Genomic DNA, 24466 nt, shown 5'->3' with positions numbered 1-24466 from the left:
TAATATAATATTTATTGACCAAATGAGATATATACGAGAATTTTTCATATAAATAAATAGATAAATACAATACATAATATATAAAATAAGCTCATGCCGACATGACATGAAAGCAAAAATTAATTTACATATAATAAATATATACCTCATATAATAAATACAAAAACAAAAATAATTATATACATACATATAATACATAATATATAAATAAATATGCCGTTAAAATATTAATATAAATAAATTCATTATTCCAGTGATCTTCTCAACGTGGGTAATATAACATCATATATATTTTGGGAAATACTGTCTTGTTGGGCACATCCCTGATTCAACGTGGGTAAAACAGCACTATTCAATTTATGAATCAAATCAAATATGATCTCCGTCCTATAGTGTTTATGTTTCAAATACAATATTATCTGTTTCAGCATTTCAGTTTTATTGTCTTGCATTATCACGTTCTCTTGATCTTCAATTGCATGCTTGTTGACCAAGTATTTTTGTAGTATGCCTTTCACTGCATCTGCATCAGGCTCGACGCCTACTCCAGCTATGTTCAAAATTAATCTTTCCTTCTTTGGGCTATAACCATTAAGCACATGTTTAGCTATAAAGTTATCTACATCCACTGCGCAGTTTTGACAATCATTGTTATTCACTACGCGATGGTCCAAAGGATTTACAATGTTATTCTGCTGCACATAACCTTTTCCAAGTATATGTTCTGCTTCTAAGTAATTCTGAACATATTGAGGAAACTTCCATGATTCTAGAAGCGAAATTACTCCAGGATTAAGCAAAATATCGAGATCGAAATTATTCTTTTGCAGTATCAATAACAAATCGTGTAACCATCTTTGCCGAATCAAGTGGTAAGTATAAAGTTGTAGCGGATGCCGATTTTGAGGAGGCACGTCATGGAATATCTTTTCATACCAGTCATTGTCTTTACCGAAGTAATCAGCCTGTATTAGCAATATTTCTAGAACTGTGCGTAAATTATCTAGTGCTCTGTGTTCCTGTGCATTAGTTCCAGCAGGTAGCTTCAGTCTCTTTAGCCCATCTGCTAGTTTCAACAAATTTTGTAAAGTAAACAATTTGTACGTTGGAGCTAGTTCCAAGTTTTGAGTTTGATAGTAATCGAAGTATTCAGGCTTCACAAGTTGTTGGTGTATGGTTGAAACGTCTGTCGGACGTTTGATTACATTTTCGTATAAATATGCTCGATCTTCACTTGGTTGTTGCTTTGTTACTTCGAGATTCCATTTATAAGACTGAGGATTTTTGTACTGTAGTTGCTTTTGTGGAAGATTGAGTGATGAGTGGTCGGTTGAAAGAATAATTTTAGAATCTGGACCCGGTTTCATAGCTGCTAGAATGTCTTTTTGCACATGACTGTAGTCCACAGGAGTTTTAGGGGTTACGCCTGAATCTATGTTAAGATTGTAATTTTGAGTATTTGGAACTACGTTGCCAGAATGTGTACTGTAACTGACATCTTGAGAAGTTACAGGAGTGACAACGTCTTTGTTAGGGCTGAAAACGGCACTGGCTTCTGCATCAGCACTGTAATCTTGGGGAGTTTTGGGAGTAACAACGTTATTCTCAACATTGTAAGTGTATTCGTGAGTAATTTTTGGATTCACGATATCAGAATTTACATTGAAGCTGTAATCTTGAACATTTTGTGGAGTAACCCCGGAATAAATATTATGATCTTTGGGAACTTGAGATTTTACCTTGTAAATGTATTCATGTGAAACTTTAGGATTGTTGGATCCAGAATTCAGATTGAGGTTGTAATCTTGGGGTTTTTGCGAAATAATATTAGTATTGATAATATGACTCTCATCTCGGGGAGTTTTAGGAGTTACAACATTAGTTTCCAAGGTGTATTTATATTCATGTGTCACTTTAGGATTATTAGTGCCGTGGTCTAATATTGCATGATCATCGTTTTGGGGACTTTGTGAAATAATATTAGAGTAAACATTAGTAACTTCATTTTGGGGAGTTTTGGGAGCAACGACGTCAGATTTAATATTGTAAGTGTATTTATGTAAAGTTCCAGGAACGATATTAGAGCTTGTGCCAATATTATGTTGCAGCTCGTAAGTACTTGGTTTGTTTACATGTACAGTTTCTGTTGGATTATGGATTGTGGATAATTTATAAATATTTTCTACACTTGGTGCAAGCTTAGTAGTGTACTTTGTAGATTTGACATTTATAATATGGTCTATATCTGGTCTGTCTTGTGAAACCGTAGATGCTTCGACAGATGGGGGATGAACGACATACGTATACACATGGTAAGGTTGTTTGTTTGTATCTTTTATTGCATAACCTTGTTTAGAAATAGTAGCAGGATATTGACCTGTTGTTGGTAATTGGCTAATATGCCACGGCCCAGTACCAACAACTTCATTTCCAGAAGTCCACGGAACATTTTTGTAAATTTTCTTTTTAACAACATAATTAGTGTCACCAAGTCTATCTTCAACGATTAGAGGTAAATTGTAGGTAGTTTCCTTTTTAATAATCCTCGGCTGATTACTCCCTCTACCTTCAATAGTTGTAAGGATATCTTCCTTTATTCTGTCTTCTATACTCCCAGGTAAATTGTAATCAGTTGTCTTTTTAGTCAATGGTAAATGTTTAATAGTCGAAAGAATATCCTTTTTGAATTTTTCTTCTATAGTCCAATGTTCATCTTGAGCTCCTTCAACGATAGTTTTGGGAGCATCGTAGACCGTTGTATCTTCAATATAAGATGGTAGATCATTTTTAAATCTTTCAACGATAGTCACGGAATCTTCCTCCTCCGGTTTCTCTTCGATATTTTTATCCTTATCGTCTATCGCCAAGGGAACATTAACGCTAGTTTTCTCTTCACTATACGAGTCTAGATCTTCTTTAACCTTTTCAACCATAATCGTTTGATCACCGTAGTCCGTGTTATCTTCGATGTATCGTTTTTTTTCGTCAATTTCGTCTATTTCCCAAGAATCTTTATCGGTAGTTTTGTCTTCAAGATTAGAAGGTAGATCATTTTTAATTGTATCAACGATAGTCTCGCGATCACCGTTGTCCGTTTCATCATCAATATGTGAGGGTATATCATTTTTAACCCTTGCTTCCACTGTCACGGGAATATCTTTGTCCTTTTCATCTCCAAGGGGCCAGGGTAGACCACCTTTAATTCTTTCGAGGATAGTCCAGGGAATATCGTTGTGTCTTTTATCATCGATGTGCCAGGGTAGTTTATTTTCAATCCTTTCAACAATAGACAAGAGACCGGTATTGGTCTTTTTATCTTCAGGTTGCCAGGGTACATCATTATTTACCCTTGCTTCCATTTTCACGGGAATATCTGTGTCCTTTTTGTCTCCAATGGGCCAGGGTAGACCACCTTTAATTCTTTCGAGGATAGTCCACGGAATATCGTTATATTTTTTATCTTCGATGTGCCAGGGTAGTTTATTTTCAATCCTTTCGACAATAGACAAGAGACCAGTATTACTCGTTTTATCTTCAGGCTGCCAGGGTATATCATTATTAACCCTTGTTTCCATTTTCACGGGAACATCGTTTTGCTTTTCATCTCCAATGGGCCAGGGTAGACCACTTTTAATTCTTTCAAGGATAGTCCAGGGAATATCGTTATGTCTTTTATCATCGATGTGCCAGGGTAGATCTTTTTCAATCCTTTCGACGATAGACAAGAGACCAGTATTGGTCTTTTGATCTTCAGGTTGCCAGGGTATATCATTTTTAACCCTTGCTTCCACTTTCACGGGAATATCGTTTTGCTTTTTATCTTCGATGTGCCATGGGTGATAACTTTTAATCCTTTCGACGATAGTCCAGGGAACAGCATTGGGAGTTTTATCTTCGATGTGCCAAGGTACACCATTTTTAATCCTTTCGACGATAGTCCAGAGATCAACATTGTCATTTTTATCTCCAATGTGAGATGTTTTATAATTTTTAACCGTTTCTTCAATTTTCGAGGGAATATTGTTGTGCTTATCATCAATGTGCCCGGATAGATCAGCTTTAATTCTATCGACAATAGTCAAACCATCTTCACTGTCGGTTTTATCTTCAATGTACGAGGGTTTATAATTTTTAACCCTTTTGACGATAATCCAGCTACCATCATTGTCTTTTTTATCGTTAACGTGTATGTCATTTTTAACCGTTATATCCTTGATTGTTTTATCTTCTTTAGTCCAGACTACATCATTACCCATTTTGCTTACAATACTCCACGGGTCAGTGTATTCTTCGTCTATTCTCGAGCGTAAATTACCTGTCTCTTTATCTTCTGTAGCTAAATCTGTAACATCAGAACCAGAATCAGTTATCACTGATTCTTCAAGCGGTTGCTGTTGAAGGCTTATCGAATCATTTTCATTTATAATTGTTGGCTCATCAAGAGCGTAAACAATAGGTACCACATTTTCAACATCTGTTGTTACTGAATACGAGTCACCGTCACTCGATACTTCTTCATTTACATTTATATCGCTTTCACCAGTTAATACAGTTGCACGTAAAAGGGAATCTGCATTGATCTCACTATCATCAACGCCTTGTTGCGAAATAAAGTTGGAAGAAGTTATATTTTCAACATCCGAGTATGTTGCTAGCTTCACTGAATCATCTTCAAGTATAGTATCGTCGGATACTGCCTGGACATTTGTTTCTGAAACGTAAAAATCATTAGAATTTGTTTAAGTAGAAGTCCTTCAAGAATGTTGCTTATCTATCCTGTTTGCCTACAATTGTTTTGCAAAATATCTGTGTTATAGCGTTGACTTCTATACTTAACTGAAATAAAATTAATAGAATGATTCTGATATTTTTGCTGTTTTATTTAGAAATAATCTTATTTTGTATGGTTCAATGTTTTGTAGATATTTACTTCTATTTTTTTTTTCTTAGATCATGCTTCTTGGGTGGTACTTCAAATATTTTTTACCGTTTTACTACTATGGTACTTCAAATCTTTTCATTAACATATTACAGCTTAAATAAAATTGATCATCAATCTCACCATCATCCGTTTCATTGTTGACTGTTTCAGTTAATATTTCTTCGTGAGTTTCTTCACCTTCACGAGTAGCATTCCAACTGGCACTACTATTTGTAGATGTTACTCTACTAACTGGTTGAACTAGTAGATGACTTAAGTCATTATGATTCGAAGTCTCATTTATGACGTTTAATTTCTAAAAAAGAGAAAAGTAAGCGATATGCATAATATTAATACACTTCAATCAAGAATCTGCTTTTTGTTGTTTTAAAATTACCTTGCCAAACATAGCACAGTTAATTCGACCAGATTTTCAAACAACAAAATCTTTTTTATAATAACTATCGTGAGACATGCTAACGTAAGTTAATGGAGAAAAGCTCTACTAGTTTCGAGTCGCGCAGCCTACTCTGCGCGATGTCGCCGCGTCACCCTCCCTCAGTGTCTCGAGACCACTACTGGTTTCGAGAGAGCGTAAATTAACAGTTCTTCTCTGTTAATTTACGTGAGTAAACCGTGATTTTTAACAAAATTTTTATTGGTAGTAGGTACCATCATTATTAATGATGCAAACTTTCAAATTCGTGGAGAATTTATTAACTAACTAGTTAAATAGAAACGGTCTATTTATAATATGTATTAGAGAGATTATAAAATAATTTTTTTTTTTTTTGGAAAAGCTACACTTAGGAACGGGCATCTAGCTTCAACTAATTTAACATTTAATAAATTGCCTAATTGAGCATTAGAAAAAAAATCTTTGACTTTGAAGTTAGTCGTACAACAATACTTACTGTTAACACAGTAGTAACAGATGTTCTTAACAACTTTGTCGACGATGAAGATGACGAGGATTCTTCTTCAACTTCATCGGTAACTCTGTATGCTTCTGTTGAAGATCCTCCATCTTCTACCCTTTCCAGTAAATCTTCTGTCACAGAGTCTTCGCTCTCAGAAGTCTCAGAAGACGCAAGATCTGAACGCAAAGCTTTAACTGTGGTTCCGTCACCAAAATCTTCGGGTACAACGTAAAATCTTGATATCGTGTGGGTGACTCCTTTGTCCTTTATCACGTTGCGTTCGCCTGGTATCAGTTTTAGAGGTACGGCATCCTGGAATTTAGTATTTGTTAATATATTTGTGAATTCTATATTTATATCAACCAATTAACTTGGCGATTGGGCTTACAATTACGCGGTGAAAAACAATGCAAGCGTTGTTCCACGCCGTTTTTCTATGAGACCATGGTATCACTATAATGGTACACACATGTTTACAGAAATATGGCTCTACCACGTGAAGAAATCCTTTAAATTAATAATTAGACCTGACCAATTAGCACGTCATTCTTTAAGTTTATTGTTCAGCTTTTCTGGAGGTCCAGTACCCTTAGTACGAGTTTGTTTTACGTTGAACGAGAGCACGTTTGGCGCTCTGATTGGTCGGCACGAACGAACCAACCAATCAGTGTCTCTTTTTTATCGAAATGTAAAACAAACACGCATTAAGCCATTAGTCCTCTCGCCTCTCTAATCCCAAAAGGCCGACAATACATCATACATACATATGTAACTCTACTGGTGTTGCGGGTGTCTAAAGGTTACGGTGATTGCTTACCATCAGTTAATTCGTCTGTTCGCGCATACAATACAATAAAAAAGGGACTGATGATCATGATGAATAGATAATACGTAAAACACACTTACCGAAAACACAAGAAGAAATAGGTTAACACATAACGGAATAATTATTTCCTTCATAGTGAAGTGTTATGTTATTCCTATACATTAGGTGCTCGTGGAGCGAGTGCCTAATAAGATCGTAGGGATCATTATGGCCTATTTATTTAGAAAACGCTGTAATTTACACATTTATTTGGAGCGTGTCTTGGCAAAGATTTATACATGGTAGATAGGACAGCTTGAAAGTTGAACTTGATTTGACATTTCGAAAGGCTCACCTCTGAAAATGATGGCGCGATGTAACTGATGCAACATAATCTATTATATAAAAATAAGTCGGGTTTTCCTTCCTGACGCTATAACTCCAGAACGCACGAACCGATTTCCACGGTTTTGCATTCGTTGGAAAGGTCTCGGGCTCCGTGAGGTTTATAGCAAAGAAACTTCAGGGAAAATCAGTGGTAGCGAAACGGAGTTCGCCAGGTTTGCTAGTTAGGTATAATGATAAAAATCTCTATTTTTTGAGGGGGGGCAGTGTCTAATCATTCACTGACCTTTAGACTGCACGGTTGGCGCGGTGGCGGCTGCCGTGCAATGTGTAGCGGTTTCGATTCCCTCACAACGAACAACTCTGTGTGATCCCATTTTTTCTGGTACAAGCCGCTAAACGAGCAGACTGATCACCTGATGGTAAGCAATCGCCGCTGCCACTGGACACCTGAAACACCAGAGACGTACAAGTGCGTGGCCGGCCTTTTGAGGTTTCCAACCCCGATGCCGGTAACAGCCGTTGGGGTATCGAGGTTGGAAAGAGCGGTAATTGGATGCAAGCGATGTTTCAAGTCTGTTTTCCGTGAAGCCGTGGTATCACTCTGGACGAGCCGGCCCATTCGTGACGAAGCATGGCTCTCTCACATTTAGGTGTCATGGTGTCCGCATACCATCAGGTTTGTAGCTACCAATAATACATAGAGAAGTAAATAAAATAATACTTACTCAGTCGTATGTTCTATTAAAATTTATTCTTTGACGATTATCACATATCTAATGATCAGTTTGAAAATCCGGTAAATTGGTATTTTATTTGATGATTGCTCGCTAGCACAATAAATCGCTATTTAGTGGATAATGATATTATTAAAATAATGAGCCTAAATTGTGATAAACGGTAAAAACACGTGGGAAAATTATATGCTTTGGAAAATCGATGCGTTCTGATTTTCTAAGCGATTTCTAACTTTGGAACTTTTTCCCCAATGTTTTCTTTCATCGTATGTCATTCACTGGTGTCTAAATAATCTTATGGCAGCCACACACGATCCAGTATACTTGCGCAAGTCTGGCCTTGCGCAAGTATACAAGTATACAATATACTTGCGCAATATAAAGGCTGCTTTTCCATCAGAGTTGTTATATGCAGATATACTACGAAGAAGTAATAACTAAGCTGTGAAACTAAGTGACCGTGTCCTCCGATACTAAGCTACGTAGCAATGCGAGGAAGTTGCGCAGTTCGCGATGTATCGATAGTACGGAAGCCATCGATAGCACGCAACTTTCCATAAAAAAACATAACTTAGCTGAGTCCGTTTCCACCAGTACTAAGCTATGTGTACCAATGAATATGATACGCTACTACGAATCGACTACGAATCTTACACACCTCTTTCGCTTCATCAACGGTCATCAGTCTTTTCATGCATACTCGTCGGTTAAGGGTACTTTTAATTTGACAAACAACAAATTTAACAAAAATAATAACACATAAAATAGTAAATAACAATATAATTATATTCAATGATAATAATTGCACGTAAGAACCAATAGATAACAAATAAAATAAAATACAAAACGTTTCCTTACAATTAATTATCGATCACATTGCTCCATTGCCCAGCAGTGGGCTCGCTTACAATATTACAAAAATTTACAATCTAACTTTTGATCAACAATAGTTTTATTTATAGGTAAGTACTTTGTTTACAATACTTTGATGCTATAGTATAAAATATAGAAATCAAGATTACATTTTCTATAATGACTGCCAACAGAATTTGTTCTTTTGATTTTTTCTGAAATGTTATGTTGCCCGCATCGTACGCAACGGATTTTAGTTTGTCTTGTATAGAAACTCATACAACTGCGTCCACTGATCCGCATCGTACGGACCGCATCATCGGCAATGTCTACATGCGATGCGTACTGGTGACGTTATACGGAATGCGTGCGATGCGTACGATTCGGGCCTGTGAACGCTTACTTTTAATAAAAGTAGTCTAAGTTACTCCTTAGTACACCAGCTATCTGCCTACTTATGTGACTATTTAACGAGGAACTCGACTAGTTGCAGTAGCAGCGCGACAATTGCTGCGTCGTATGTAGCGGAATGCGACTCACGAATATGAGCCTCTAGCATGGCTTAAAACTAGTTGAGTTCCTCGTCAAAAACTTACGTGAGCCGAAAAACATAACAATTAAGAAAATGGTTTTCAATATTTGTTATCATGCCACATTATAGAAAACTTTTACTGATAGTAAGTAGTATATATCAAGCTACATAGAAACTGCTTATAACCCAAAAGGGATGGGCAGAAGTGTAGCTTTTTATACACAAATTGTACGTAATTCTTCACTGTTAAAATATTATATAAAAACCCAATGAATACCTATTGGTTGTTTGGTTACATGATATATTATAATCAGTCATATAGAATATATTTCTTGCTCAGCATCATAGCTCTTTATGTAAACAATTCCATATAATATGTATCATAATTATGTGTACATTACATACATTTCTTATTTCATATAGTTTAGTACAGTGTATGGTTCAAATTAATTGATTTCAATTGACATAGTATAAAAATTGTGTTTTATAATCATGTTTTAAAGATGTTTGCTGTGTCAAAAACAATTACAATATTTATTATTCTACATAATAATCAATGATTGTAAGATAATTAGAAATGATTGGAAACAATGTTTTAATTGATTTATTAGTGTTTTGAATGTATGTGCGTGTGCGCACACATGCATGCGTGTGTGAGAGAGTTTAAGCAAATTTTGGTCTTGAATTATTTGTGGAAGTCCCGGGAAGGTTTAAAAGGTGAGAAAAAATGTTTGAAGCGGTACGAAGTTTGCCAAATCAGCTAGTAATCACATATTTAAACCATACCACTGTACCAAACATGGTGATATAACTGTGGTGATTAGTGTTTACGGTGTTAAACAACATTGCTAGCGAAGATCTCGATCCAGTAGCCGTCAGGATCTTGGATGAAGGCCAGACCCTTCATCTTGCCATCGTTGGGCCGCTTGATGAACTTCACGCCTTGCTGTTCAAACCTGAAACGGGTTTATTGATGTTGGTTAGTTAATTGACTTAAAAAAACCTGTGAACAAATTAAGTGTCGAAGAGTTTCTTTGATGTTGCAGGTGTCTATGGGTCTCAGTAGGGCTGATGCCTGATTCGGAGCTGCGGACTGCTTAACGGGTTTACCAGGGTCCGGCTCAAAAAGCAAGAGTAGGAACGGGGTGGTTTTTAGCCTGTAAGAGTCTGAACCTCGTCTCGCCCAAGGCGGAAGAAGTCATTGGATGATTTTCCCTCTTCAAAAATAAAGGTTTCTATGGGTGGCGCTGATCGCTATTCGTTTACCATCAGGAGATTCGTCTGCCCGTTAGTAGACGTGTAACGTATTCCATAAAAACATGGCTTGTGAGGATGGGTAAAATATTATTCAGGGTTTTACAAAATAGAGTTTTCAGAAAGAAATAATACTAACAACATGGATCGCGAATATTTACAATATCTCCTTAGGGTGCATTTCCACCAGAGATGTCCTATGTAGCTATGCTACGGAGATGTAATAGATAAGCTGTGAAACAATCATATCCACTGGTACTAAGCTATGTAGATTAGCGAGGAAGATGTTGAGGAGACGAGGTTCCAAATCCAATATTTAGCAAAATCACGCTAAATGAGTGAAAACTCTGATAAATTGAACCCTTTAGAAGTAAAACATTATTATCTGATTAAAATCAAACAAATCCGATTATTTTCATGTAGGTAATCAGTGACAATAGTTATCAACAGTACTTCTAGATAAGATGTATAATTTTAACACAGTCATTGTTACATTTGACCATGAGTGGCTCAGATTGGTCATAGTATCAAGAGAGCTTAGTTTTATATCATGCATCATTATAAATAGTAATCGCTATCTCGCATTGAGAAAGGGTGGACTGGCGATTAATAGTCAAATCTTCTCCGTTTGAGAAGAGGCTTTTTTTAAAAGACATCTAATTTATTTTCTCCTGTGTCCTGGGTGTGTTTACAAACATACAAGTTCACATACATATGACATCCAGACTGGAAACAACACTTTGTGGATCACACAAAGAGTTGCTCCGTGCGGGAATCGAACCTGCTACACGTTGCACAGCAGCCGGTTACCCAGCCACCGGGCTGGTGCTAACTATGAAGTCCACCGTGGCCACTTAAACGCTGTTGATGTTGTATCCATTATTAATTATAGTCGTTATTCAACTCTTATGACACCCATGATTTAAAAGTATACCCTACCATCACTACATGGCTGATAGTATTTATTACAATGACAATAAGGTCCATATTTACCTGGCACAAGCTTCATCCACATTCCTCACTAGAATACCGATGTGTCCGAACCCTCTGGGATCCGAGTTGCCGTTGTGGTAGCTCGAGTCGTCACTCTCTGTGCCCCAGTTACTGGAAAATATTAAAAAAATATATTAAAATCGTGTCAATAGCTGTTACATAGTGTTATTCTGCTAAAAGTTCATTCAGATATTTGTTATAAAGTACACAGGTACGCAGTAAAGGACACAGAGACCACGCAGCAGTGTTCACTTTTAGGGCAGGTAGTTTTTATAAGATCTTTTCTATAGCTTAAGTCGATGACAGATCACTTGATGTTAAGCAATCGCTGCCATCCATGAACACCCGAAACACCAGAGGCGTTACAAGTGCGTTGCCGGACTTTTGTGGGGTTAGGAATTTTAGGGGAATCGGGGACTGGGCCTCCAGTAACCTCACTCACACAACGAAACAGAACGCAAGCGTTGTTTCACGTCGGTTTTCTGTGCAACAACAAACGGAACAACCATCTGGATCACATAAAGAGTTGTCCCGTGCGGGAATCGAACCAGCGACACGTTATACTGCAGCCAGTTGTTATGATGTCATAAATAATGAAAGAATCTTTTTATTATACTCACTATGTCAACTCCAAAGTAGCTTTCCTGGTCATAGCCCAAGCGGTCCTAGTGGCTTCATCAGACGGTATCTCAGCAAGGTTCTCATATCCCATGAAGAACAGTGAGAACTTCATCTCGGGGAAGTGAAGCTGCTTCAGTAGACTCATGCCGAGCACTCCGGTGTAGAACGGGATGGACTTGCGAGGATCCTTGATGCGGTACATCGTTTGTTGGAACATGAAGTCCTGGAAATTGAGAAGGTGGTTTTATTATATTTTATTGTGTGTTCTCTGGTGTTGTGGGTGTCCTATCTATCGTTCATGAGGTTGTCCCATCTTATTAATATACTTCTTCAAAATTATGAAGTTTCATAGGTTTTATATATCTTATATATAATAAAACCTATATAAATACATAATAGCTATTATATAAATGCGAAAGTTTGTTACTACAGTGAGAATGTTTGTTACTCAATTACATCAAAACAGCTAAATTGATTGGAATGTGGACCACAGGTAGAATATCTGGTCTGGTATAACAAACAGGCTATTTTTTTATCTCACAGTAATGCGGGCAAAGCTGCTGATGGAGCCTTGAATTCCATAAAAAAAAATTCTATGGTGTATAGATAAGTTTTAATAGTTTTAATTTATTAACTCTTAGATTGTGTGGTTGGATAACTAGCTAGTGCTACATATGGCACCACATAAGGATTCCATTCACAAAGTACCAATGGAATTCTTCGTGTGATCCATAAATTCATTGTTGTTAGTGTTTGTAAACACATTCATAATACAGAAAAATGAAAGCAAGGAAGCAATGGTAAAGGAAATATTCCTACAACACAATAGCTGTATAAGTTATCTATTTGTATAAGCTACCTATTTAAATGAGATCATTATTTGACATTTTATATTAACATAACATTACACTGTACAATGTGTCATTTATCAACAAGTCATCTCGTCTATTTGAGTCCTATTGTAACATTGTATGAGTGTTTTGTTAAACACAGATGTGATTTCCTTTCATAGAACTAATTTCTTGTTTTAGCCGTAGCTTTTCAAGTACAAGCAAAGGTATAAAAATAGTGTAACTTTATCACTTTCTAGTTTTCTAAGTATCAAAGAAGACGTGGGTTTGAATGGTACATACACATATTATACACTTTAACAATAATATTAAGAATTATTGAGAGTTTTCAAAATAGAAAATAGTCAACAATAATTTTTTGACCCTGAAATCGAACTTATAAGTTTGCTTGGCAGTCACATTTGTACATACCAACAAACTAATTCTTTCATATAGTTATAAAGAATAATGAACATTGTGTCTGTCTGTGTGATAATAATTTGATTGTTACAGTAACATGTCAAAGGTCATGAGATGATAACGAGATGGAGTAATTATTACATGACAACTGTAACCCTTAGTATGAGTTTGCTTTACGTTAAACGAGAGCATGTTCTGCGTTTTGATTGGTTGGTTCATTTCTACTGGCCAAATGGACTCTCGTTTCAATCTCTTTCAACGTAAAGCAAACTCATACTATGGGTATTGATACTTTTTGTGATAAATTTTATGTTAAAATTATTATCAATATTTAACGAGGCAATACCAATCTAATATTCTTATAGATACTTATATTAGTTTACCGACTTGTATAAGATCTATATTATCAACTTTTATAGAATAGGTACATCATATTAACCTTGGATACACCTGGTACTTAGTAAAACTTATTTCCCAGAACTGAAATAGAGTAGGGTGGCATTTAAATATTTAATTATTATTGATTTTCTTTAGTAAGCTATTATTTAGTCACAGACATAAAGCAGTAATTTATTATCTTTTTATTAACTGTTTCCAGAATACAGTTGGGTACAGAATGACTGAAACATATTATATCAATTAGTTATAATATCTGGTTTTAAGTTTAGTTGCAGCTTGCAGAGTTATATTAATACACTAGCTACTTCCAAGCAGTTTTAACCATGGCTTGGCTGTTATTGATTAAAGTGTGATGTTTTATAGCCTATATAACAAAACAAAGTCTTTAACTTTATATATTAAGTATAGAAGTATAGATCTAGACTAAAATTTGTCCGACAACCAGAAAAGAGGTTCAATTTAACTAGTTTATGTTACTCCTATACATTCCTACTCATAATATTTTGAACATGTTGATGAATTATAACAATACATTATTATTTAAAGGTTCAGAATAAAGTTAATAACAAAACAAATTAAATAACAATTAAAGTTAGTTATTGTGTAACAAAACTAAAGTACATCTTATTACAAATCTGAGTGTTGATTGATGAGTACCGGTGCGGTTTTATCAATCAAGTACCGATTTATCAGCTACCAATTCAGTCATTTTAAGATAAAGAATTACTATACTCTATAACAATTGTATCTGAAAGAAACTTACCCTAGTAGAGGGATCCGGGGTTTGGCAAAGAGCCTCGATCTCCTGTGGCGAAATTCCTTCATTGGCCATCGTTCTATTGACAAAAAAAGCAATATTTACTTATAAAAATATAAGTGCTTATAAGAATCTAACCTAACATTTTTAACCTTTGATTTCTGTGCACAGATAAAAAAATCTTATTAGATAAGTCTTTAAAATAGTCAAATGTTTTACTACTTACATTGTTCGTGTAAAACTTGGATGTATATTTTTAATTTCGGCTAGATTTTGCCGAATTTTCGTGAAACCGACAGCTGAAGTCAACTGACAGCGAATAAATGACAACATGACAGCACGAGTATAGAAAAATATTGTAGCGTTTGACAGCTGATAGCAACAGAACGTTTGATAGATGAGCTACAGTAAAACTAGAAGTTTCAATTTATTTTAATTGTAATTAGGTATTATCTAATATTAAATAAATTAAACACAACTAAAATGCAATAGGACGGTATTTATTTAGAACTACCTACTACGTTTAGTATTTTACATTTAAAGCGTTTCATTACTCACAAAATTTTATATTATACGTTTCTTTTAATTATTTTATAATTAAAGCTTAATTAATGGAATACAAGGTTAATATTATAACACGATTCATATATTTAAATTTTATATCAATCACTTATTGTTATTACAAAGATAAAACTTCTCATACAAGTATTTTAGCTCTTCCATCCACACAATGTCTCTTTCTACAGATGTTTTTAAACATTCGAAAGCTGATACCATTCGTACACTTTTATCATCTAAAAATACATCTCCAACAACACTTAAATAGTCTCCTACAGCAAAATTAAATGGATTTTTCGCTACACGATCCAACAAAGTAGACATAATGTGAACGTTATCATTGCCTGCTCTTGTCGCTTCAGAAAAACCATAATATAAATCTTTCAAAATGGCCGGTGATGTATTTATATTACTTTTTGTGCTATCATAATAAATTTGAACAGATCCCGTAGCGTCGGAAAGTTCTATATTCGTCGTAATGTTTGTTGTATTGTAAATAGATGTAATTACACCGTGTATCATGATATTCTTGAATGTCAGTCCAAATATTTCGTAAATGTATTTGTTTCCTGTGTTTTTGGCGCGAAATAGGTCTTGTATGTAAAGTTTTAGAGGATACGGTTGGTAGTTATTCATCATAATATGCGTAATACTGTACACTGTTCACATTACACTAAATTTTGTTATAATTTAACCTTAAATCACGAGATAAAACTTGAAAAAGTAATTAAAATCACAGCACACGTTTGTTTGTTTACAACTTTGACAGTAAGAAATAGTTTTGACAGCCGACTGCTTTGCTGTCATCAAGTGATTGATGTTTTATGGATCGTCAAGAAACTACTTACTTTAAAATAATTAAAATACAGGATATGTTTTATTATTCTAAAATAAAAGAGTTATATTTATTTTTTTACTTACACAATAATATTAAAATAGAAGTACAAATATAAAGAAAATAAAATGCTATATAATATTTTGATTTTTTCTATTTTTCTTGATAATATAAATCGGTAAATTTATTGCTTGTTTATGTTATACAAGAATAAAATTATTATAATGTAACTTATGAAACGAATAAAAAAAATTACATGCTCAAATAATCGGGAAAAATCAGATATAAACTACGGTACCTATGTAGTGGCCCATCGTCAATGAAGTGGGAGGAATGACGTCAGAAGTCAATTAAATCCTCCATGGTGCCTCCCTGACCAAGTGCCCCCTGAAAATAATTGGCTACAAGTACCTACCACCACCAATAACACGGTTAATCGAAGATTGTCTGGTTCATTTTATCTCAGAAAATCAAGTGTTTGAGAATTTAATCGTTCAAACAAATTCTGTACAAATTAATTATCTATTTTGTGAGTTATACCCTGCAATTAGATGCCAATCCGTTTGTTAAGATCGGAACCAATAATTAATGCTTTTGTTGTTGGCGTTAACAGGAAGAGAGTCGAGGGAGTTTCCTTCATTTAAAATTTGCATTAACCAAGCTCAGCCGATTTTTATATTTGACTAAAGACATCGGGCAACCCGACAATTAACTGACTACTTTTTTTGGTGAAGTATTATTAGAATTTTTGTAAAGGAGGAAAGTCATTTACAAGACTGATGTGATTAAAAAATTATGAAGCCTTATTTAACTCAAGCATTACTACACACTAGGGTTTTATGTATAACTTTGAAATCGGAGAACCTAAATCATAATAGCTACCTACTTTGCTGTAGGTAGGTATCAAATAAGCCTAATTTTTTAATGATATAAGCTGGCAAACGATCATACGGTTCACCTGTTGGTAAGCAATCGCCGCCGCCCATGGACACCCGAAACACCAGAGGCGTAACAAGTGCTTTGCCGGCCTTTCGGGGATTAGGAAATTAAGGGTTGTTGGGGTATCGGGGATTGGGAAAGGGGGTAATTGGGCATCCAGTAACCTCACTTACACAACGCAAGCGTTGTTTTACGTCGGTTTTCTGTGAGGCCGTGGTATCATACCGGTCGAGCCGGCCCATTGGTGCCGAAGCATGGCTCTCCCACACCTTATTACCCCTTATTATGTTAACCTAGAATCTACATAATATAACTAGGCAGTGTATGTTAATGAAATTCGACTACAGTTACCATCAACTTGAGTTAATTAAATAATCGGCGCTCAGTCCATTAATTGACTTGTTTCTCGATGTAATGTAAACAAATTCACTAGTTACTGTAGTCAACTTTATAGTTGTTACGGAAACAAAAGAGTTGGAGTCACCCCTGAATTAGGGCTGGTTCTTTAGTGATGTGAATTTGTTTTTTTAATTTTTTTTTCTTTAGAACATCTATTTTTTTAAAGTACAGTAGGTAAGTGTATAGACTTGCTATATTGCTTAAATGATTTACATGGTTAATAGGATGGTAAGCTTCTCCATAACTTGAGATGTTGTGGTGAAGTGGGAATTGGGACGTGTTGTTTTTGGGTTGCTCCTAATCTGGATGTCGGATTTAAATATCAAGTGTTTTATAAATTAAACACAAGCGACCAAGCTGTCTTAACACCTGTTTTACCACCCTTATATAAGTTCCCAATAAACTTATGTGACAGATATTGCATAGCAAATTACGTTCTTAATTCAATATTATCTGATACATAGCGGCTATCCAGACGTTGTGAAACAAGCCTTTAAAAAAATGCTAAAATATGTAGGTATATTATCTTATGGAAAAAAGCACCAAACTACACCCGAAACAACAATACCCAAACGAAAATCCAAATACTATCCACCTACGAATATAACCTCAAAATCCGTTCGTATAAACCGATGAAATTTTCAAACATACATGTATGACATTAGTTAGATATCAACCCTAAATAGAGGTGGCACCCGACGCGGCAATTATGCAAACTGCGCCCGTCTGCTCGCTTATTTGTAGAGTGTTTTCCCCACCGAATAGAGATGCGACATATCGATAGATAATTGAGACGTAATTGATTTTGAATTGTTTAACGCGGTTATGTTCGGTTGTTCGGCGTTTGGCTCGGATGTCGGAATTGTAATTTTTAATCGAGTTTTGTCATTTTTGGTTGTATCGTAGGTAAAGTATAATGTAGATGGTTGTTAGTTTTGTAGTTGTATGATTGATTTTTTGATCAGGCTTAAATAAGGCATTAACTGGAAGTTTACAATTTTATTGAATCTAGCCTCTCTTCTTTTACTAAGTTGTACTCATAGTATCATATATGTAAAAAACCGACTTTTGACCCTTCTAATAATTATAATTGACTTACTTTGACCTTGACCTTGACTTAAAACATCGATATTTAAAAAAAATATTGTCGATAAAAAAAATTTAAAATGTCCCAACACTAGCACTCTCATCTCATCATCGATGCGTCTATAGCGAGAGTGTCGCATCGGAATCGTCTGCTTTGCCCTTCACTACGGAGCTTATCGACAACCTTATTACAAAACGCTGTTTTTGTTTTACACGAAACTGCTTATTAAATACTTTAAAAGTTTTATCAGAAAATGTTCAATTTTTTACTTTGTTTTTTTTTATGACCGGTTAGGCGGTTGGTAGTCTTTTGGTTAGGGAATATTATAGTGAATAAGTATATTGGGAATTGTTCATTTTACAGTTTTAATTATTATTGCATTAGTCTACTCAAGGTGGATAAAATTCTGGAGCTGCGGACTATCAAGCGAGTTTACCGGGGCTCCGGCTCGAAAAGCAGGAGTAGGAACGGGGTGGTTTTTAACCGACTTCATTAGTCTGTAAGAGTCTTTCCTTTCGCCTCGCGCGGGGCGGGAGAAGCAAGTGGATGATTTTCCGCTATTAAAAAAAATGTCTCTGCCTACTAATATATGTTTGTATGTATGTAAGGACTGTCCTACTGCTATATAAAACTCCTGCTAACTAATGCTGTACAATACTACCAAGATCATCAGACTCGACATTATAATAGGTAATGTTAATATAGGTAATTACACATAGTCAGATTCTGTGATAAGATATCTAAACCACGACATAAGAGCAGTTGTTTCTCAATAAACATTATACTTACGCGAGGAAATTTTCCTATTTCTTTTCCCCCCATTTAGGGAAGGAGTGGGGGTTCTTAATCACCATTATATTACAGCACTGCCTACAGTATGCAAACATTTTGCCAGAAATAATAATTAGCTTTAATATAATAAAACAAAAGTACTAATTTCAGTAATGCATACCACAACGAATTTGAGGGTTAAGAAGGTTCACTTCGGAACTTTAATATAACCTCTGTTATTACTTAAATACTCTTATTTAAGTATCTTCTGCATTATAATGAGCAAAGACAGGAGGCGGGCTATTAAAAATATCTATTCACCTTTACGATATTTTTTGTGTTTTTTTATGGTATCAATCGGTAAACGAGCAAACTGATCTTTTGATGGTAAGCAATCAGCACCGTCCATGAATACCCGAGACACCAGAGGCGTTACAAATACGTTGACGACCTTTTTGGGCGTTAGGAATTTAAAGGTTGTTAGGGAATCGGGGATTAGGAAGATCGGGAAGGTGGGTTGGGCTTTCTTTAAATATCCGCTTTTCTTCGCCAATCACGTCTAACATGATAAAAGTTGGTTACAACTTTGTTTAAGTCACTCCCATAAATACTCCTACGTAATTATCACATTTGATTTCTATAGGAACCAAAGACGCATTACGAGCATCGTCAACCAGTAATGTCAACTTTAGGACACACTAAATAGGAATGAATTTGTAAATCTTCTTGGCAGTGGTTCTTCTGACTTATTCCTGCAATGTTTCAAGCAGCAGTTACTGTGTTTTCCATTTAAGAAATGAACTGAATTGTGGCCGTTTTGTGTTTCATTGTTTTAAGAAGTGCTTGTTTCGTACCATTTCAGAAATCAACTGTATTTTGGACTGCACTGTTGCTGGGTAATTAGGTCATAATATCCAAAATTGCAAGTTAGTTAAAGACGTAAGATCGTCGAGGGTATTTCTGAACCGATACGACTTTCAAACTTTCAACAAAAGAGCGTTTTCCTTTTAAAAAGGCCGGCAACACACTTATGACTCCTCTGGTGTTGCCATGGGTGGTACTGGTCGCTTACCACCAGGTGACCTGTATGCTCGTTTGCCCCCTATTCCATTAACGTGTTAACTGCTACGTAGGTGACCTACGTTAGTGGAGGATTTGCCTTCAACAGTTTTCTGATGGCAGTTAAAGGCTTAAAAAAAGACTTGTAAGAACTCAAAAATACTCAGTTTTTTTTGCTTATGATACAAACCTATTAGTTCTATGTAATAAGGGCTGAAACTATTTTTAAAAACCTGGCCTCATTCCAAAATCTGTGCGTTTCGACTTTCGTATGAGAATTTCAAGCAGAAAAATCCGAAATGATGCGGATTTTATAAAGAACGAAATTGATATTCTTGGAGGGAACTGTGTCCAGTGTTTGGCAATAAGTTCATCCCTTACATAGGACTTATAGCTGGTGAAATGTGAGCGATACATTGTACTTACTCATAATAAGCACAACTGCTTAACACTTTATGGATTTCACACACACACACACACACAACGTCACGCCTTTACGGCATGTAATGCCGCTGTACAATGTACACCCACTTTTCATCATTTGTGTTATAAGTCCCATGTAATAGGGGGTGAGCCTTTTGCCATATTATATTAGGCACAATTCCAGAATCTCGAAAAACCGAAAAAATACCAATAATTATTTGCCCGACCCAGGAATCGAACCCGAAGCTCTTTGTCTGACAGTCGCACTTGCGACCACTCAACCAAAGAAGCAGGCAGACCAACGAAGTATAGTCACATTAATATAAATGTGAAAGTTTGTTTGGATGTTTGCCCGTCAATCACGCTGAAACTGCTAAACGGATTTTGATAAAATTTTGATATACAGATAGACAGAGTGACGAGAATACGAACGAAGCGCTGGTAAAAGCTAGCTTTAATAATATATAATTGGCACTGAAGTGTAAAATAAAGCAAAATCACTATAAACTTAACATTAACAGCTGTAATACAGAAGTGATCCCGAAAGTTTCACAACCCGAGCCGTAATTAACGAATCATTACTTAATTAGCGTTAATGCAATTAAGTTTCTAGTGTACACACTAATTATGTACCTCATTTACTGCCGTGATCGTTATTGTTAATATGATATAATTAATATTGACTGTGTTGTTCGGGTGTGTGGTTCTAGGTACCAGGTGTAATCGCCGATCTTTGGGTGCGACTAGTACGAAGATATGGTCTTGAGTCGTATTAATAACTACATTAATATTAGATAATGTGTTTATTTTTTAAATGGAGTCTGAAATTGTCAACAATGTTTTTTTGTTATTGCCAATGAGTCGGCGGCTGGCCAGTTTGTCGTCTGGTGGTAAGCGATGATGCAGCCAACGACGGAGTACACCAACCCATAAGGAATTTATTCACTCGAGACTTGTTCGGTATTAAGTCTAAGCTGATTTTTCACCAGAGATGTGCTATGTATGCTGCGAGGATGTAATAGCTAAGCTGTGAAACTATGTGATCACTGATACTAAGCTATGTAGCAGTGCGAGTAAGATGTACTCTGAAGATGTGCCGCCGCAAAGTAGCTGCTATAAGTACTCTGCTTTGCACATAGCTACGCCACTATTGACCATATATAGCACACATCTTTCCATATAGAAACATATCTTTGTTAAATTCGTTTCCTCCAGTGCTAAGCTATGTGTACCAATGAATATGATTGGTAGAAGACAAACACTTCCACAGCAACGTAGCATTTCATAAATCTGGTGAAAAAGCACCCTTAGAGTAAATACCGAACGAGTCAATCTTTGGGTGCCCTTTAGTAAATTAAAGGTGGTCGGTCCAAGCATCGAACATACTCCTTACACTATGTTACAAATCTTCCAGTTCTTTGACCTTGGAAAACAAATGAGTCGAAGGATTCAGTATGATCACATTATTTCTAAAAAACAAAAGAAAAAACCACGGCTTTATATAAAGAAATTGGACTACTCAATTTCTCAAAACAAAGTAAATTCTCTAAAGTACAAAATCATGTAAATTCCAACCCTTTTTCCACATTGAACATGAGAAAACATACTCCTAATAATTATTTCTTTTTTTACCATGTAAGGTAGTGGTGGAGCATCTTTGGCGTGATGCCAAGCCCGACTCAGCTGAACGAGCCATGCACTACTGGCACAGTGATGTGCCAATTATCGATAATTTTCATCGATAACGAACGTGGCTGTGATTTTAGGATAAGATATCAGTTTTAGGTGCGGATTTAATTTTTAGAGATGGGACTTTGTGTTTGTAAATTTTTGGTTATGTTTTGTTGATGATCTCAAGTCAAGATTAAATCTAGTTTATTTCATCTACCAAAATTACTTTTAAAATTGTAATTCAATTGAATCAAACAGTTTTTTATGATAAATGCGAGTGGAAATATGGAAAATCATTCAACGATTTCTTCGGGAGTGTCAGACCCTTACTGACAAAAAGTACCCTGTTCCTACTCCTGCTTTTTTAGCCGGAGCTCCGTTAAACCCGCTAGGTAGTCCGCAGCTCCGGATCAGGCATTAGCCCTATTAGGCCAGACTCCATCTTTGGTGGACTGATGGCTCTTTGAGGCGCGCGCGGAAGCGACGCGCTGTACACATGGGTCTAGTTCAGATTCAGATAGATAAGATAAAAAGAACAACAGTTTTCTTTTGAATAGGCCCTCAACAATCATATTTTAATAAAATCACATTCATAATACAGGTATACTTATTAAACGCACCAAAAATCGGCACAAAAATAAAGCCAACAAAAACATCGACAAAAAGAATCGATAACACCACCACATCCCTATAAGAATCGTTGTCAATAATCGACTAGGTATAGACCGCACTGTCTTATCTTCCCCTATACTGGCTACTCTTATGTTCAAGCTTGCTCCATGCTGGGGCAGCAGAATGCAAGGTTCTGTTTTAAATTCAACCATTGTATACGAACACATCAAGATATGCATAACCAGTTTAAACTGACCTCTGAATGTACGGACAGATCATAGAAAGCAAGACCATTATAAACTTGTCATGTATAGCTTCATGTGCAACCGATGTTTCATCTCGAAAAGTTTTTAAGTTGAGAAAAACGTATTGGATCAATTTGGTTTCGGTGAAGTTTGTTTTTTATTGAAGTACTTGCTTCACTGGAGGACTGACCGACAGACAGACGTTATTGATATTACTATGTTTGGTTTGACGTTCAAATGTGCCTTCCTGGTCTAATTGAAATAAATAATTTTGTTTTTGTTTTTACTTTTGACTCCAAATTGTCGGTTGCTCTCAACCGACAATTTGGAGTCAAAAGTGAAAGTCGAGAGTGTAACTACCGAGTAAGGGATTTTGAGGTACTGGGTCGGGTTAAGCATTACCTTCCCTTCGGGTTGTCGAAAATTCTGAATACTGAAATTCTGTCCAAGTGTAAGGCAATAGGATCACCCCTTATTACGTGGGACTTATAACTGATGAAAAAGTAGGTATTCATTTAGGTAAAACCCTATCTACTCGGGGATTTTAAAAGGCGTGTCCTTTTTATTATTATTTTTTTTTTTTGAGGGAGGATTATCGTCTATTGACTTGCAAGATGGAGTGTCAGATTTTTACTGCCTAAAAACCATTCCGTTCCTACTCCTGCTCTTTGAGCCGGAGCCCCGGTAAATCGCAACTCCGGGTCAGGTATCAACCCTACTGGGCCCCGTCTGTGGTGGTCTAATGTGATGTATGTTAAAGTAAGTTTTAACTAAACCTGATCCGACTCCCAAACAGGACTCCACATTACTTTAAGAAATCTAGATCAAACTAAATACTTAGTCCAAACTAAGAAACTAAGGTTTTGAAGGCACTCAGTTTTCAAGACGGTAACTTAATGCTTGTGCTTAGAAACATAGCAAGTTGGTAACTTGAACATTGGAATATAAGTTGGAATTACTGTAACATCGTTAACTCAACAGTTATCTCAGTTCAGCTTCTACGTAGCCTTGAGGTAATTCTACCTGTGTTACATACGGGTGGGTAGGATGGAGAACAATTTGTTATTAAAATCTTAAATCTACTTTATCCATTGGCATGGTAAAAATAGAGACACCTATCACTCCCGTTTGTATTAATAAGAGCTAGCTAGGGATAGGATAGGAATATACATTTGATGAAAACTGGGGTCTTCGTCAGATGAGCAGCGTGGGTGGTTGTGGGTGATTTTTGCCTAGCCTGTTATGTAGACGAGGTCTGTAATTGGCTTCTATCCCGCATTCTGTGGGAGTATGTAAGTGTGGGAGAGCCTTGGGACGAATGGGCCGGCTCGACTGGAGTGATACCAGCACGATTTTACAGAAAATTGACGTGAAATAAGGCTTGCGTTGTTCCCAATCCCAATTTTCCAACGACCCTTAAATTCGTAATCCCAAAAAGGCTGGCAAAGCACTTGTAACGCCTCTGGTGTTTCGGGTGTCCA

The 24466-nt window shown here is 36.0% G+C and overlaps 3 protein-coding genes across 3 annotated transcripts; all 3 read right to left on the bottom strand.

The window, feature by feature from the left end:
- Window positions 1–36: 36 nt before the first annotated feature.
- On the bottom strand, window positions 37–6893 carry LOC118276896 (uncharacterized). Its single transcript, XM_050700003.1, has 5 exons — window positions 6748–6893; window positions 5836–6153; window positions 5063–5237; window positions 3629–4711; window positions 37–3196 (listed from the first exon to the last, which is right to left on the bottom strand). The coding sequence occupies exons 1-5, from the start codon at window positions 6799–6801 to the stop codon at window positions 246–248; spliced, it is 4581 nt and encodes a 1526-aa protein (XP_050555960.1). The 5' UTR covers window positions 6802–6893; the 3' UTR covers window positions 37–245.
- Window positions 6894–8493: 1600 nt separating this feature from the next.
- On the bottom strand, window positions 8494–14755 carry LOC118276796 (lactoylglutathione lyase). Its single transcript, XM_035595332.2, has 5 exons — window positions 14613–14755; window positions 14393–14465; window positions 11980–12203; window positions 11360–11470; window positions 8494–10068 (listed from the first exon to the last, which is right to left on the bottom strand). The coding sequence occupies exons 1-5, from the start codon at window positions 14717–14719 to the stop codon at window positions 9948–9950; spliced, it is 636 nt and encodes a 211-aa protein (XP_035451225.2). The 5' UTR covers window positions 14720–14755; the 3' UTR covers window positions 8494–9947.
- A 199-nt stretch (window positions 14756–14954) lies between these two features.
- LOC118276797 (uncharacterized) lies at window positions 14955–15709 on the bottom strand. Its single transcript, XM_035595334.2, has one exon. The coding sequence runs from the start codon at window positions 15581–15583 to the stop codon at window positions 15053–15055; it is 531 nt and encodes a 176-aa protein (XP_035451227.2). The 5' UTR covers window positions 15584–15709; the 3' UTR covers window positions 14955–15052.
- Between the last annotated feature and the right edge of the window lie 8757 nt (window positions 15710–24466).

This window comes from Spodoptera frugiperda, chromosome 17 (assembly GCF_023101765.2).
Source record: "Spodoptera frugiperda isolate SF20-4 chromosome 17, AGI-APGP_CSIRO_Sfru_2.0, whole genome shotgun sequence".
Lineage (NCBI taxonomy): Eukaryota > Metazoa > Arthropoda > Insecta > Lepidoptera > Noctuidae > Spodoptera > Spodoptera frugiperda.
Note: the sequence above shows the minus strand (reverse complement) of the source record. Positions and strands in the feature narration are given on the sequence as shown.

What these genes read in the sequence shown, in the direction of transcription:
- LOC118276896 (XM_050700003.1), bottom strand. Translation starts at nt 6,801, where the DNA reads ATGAAGGAAATAATTATTCCGTTATGTGTTAACCTATTTCTTCTTGTG. An exon ending in CAACAATGAAACGGATGATG is followed by an intron (nt 4,712 to 5,062) that starts GTGAGATTGATG and finishes TTTACGTTTCAG; the next exon opens with AAACAAATGTCCAGGCAGTA. An exon ending in TATCCTTGAAAGAATTAAAA is followed by an intron (nt 3,197 to 3,628) that starts GTGGTCTACCCT and finishes AAAGAATTAAAG; the next exon opens with GTGGTCTACCCTGGCCCCTT.
- LOC118276796 (XM_035595332.2), bottom strand. Translation starts at nt 14,719, where the DNA reads ATGTTGTCATTTATTCGCTGTCAGTTGACTTCAGCTGTCGGTTTCACG. An exon ending in CCAAGTTTTACACGAACAAT is followed by an intron (nt 14,466 to 14,612) that starts GTAAGTAGTAAA and finishes TTTTGTCAATAG; the next exon opens with AACGATGGCCAATGAAGGAA. An exon ending in GTGGATGAAGCTTGTGCCAG is followed by an intron (nt 10,069 to 11,359) that starts GTAAATATGGAC and finishes AACCCGTTTCAG; the next exon opens with GTTTGAACAGCAAGGCGTGA.
- LOC118276797 (XM_035595334.2), bottom strand. Translation starts at nt 15,583, where the DNA reads ATGATGAATAACTACCAACCGTATCCTCTAAAACTTTACATACAAGAC.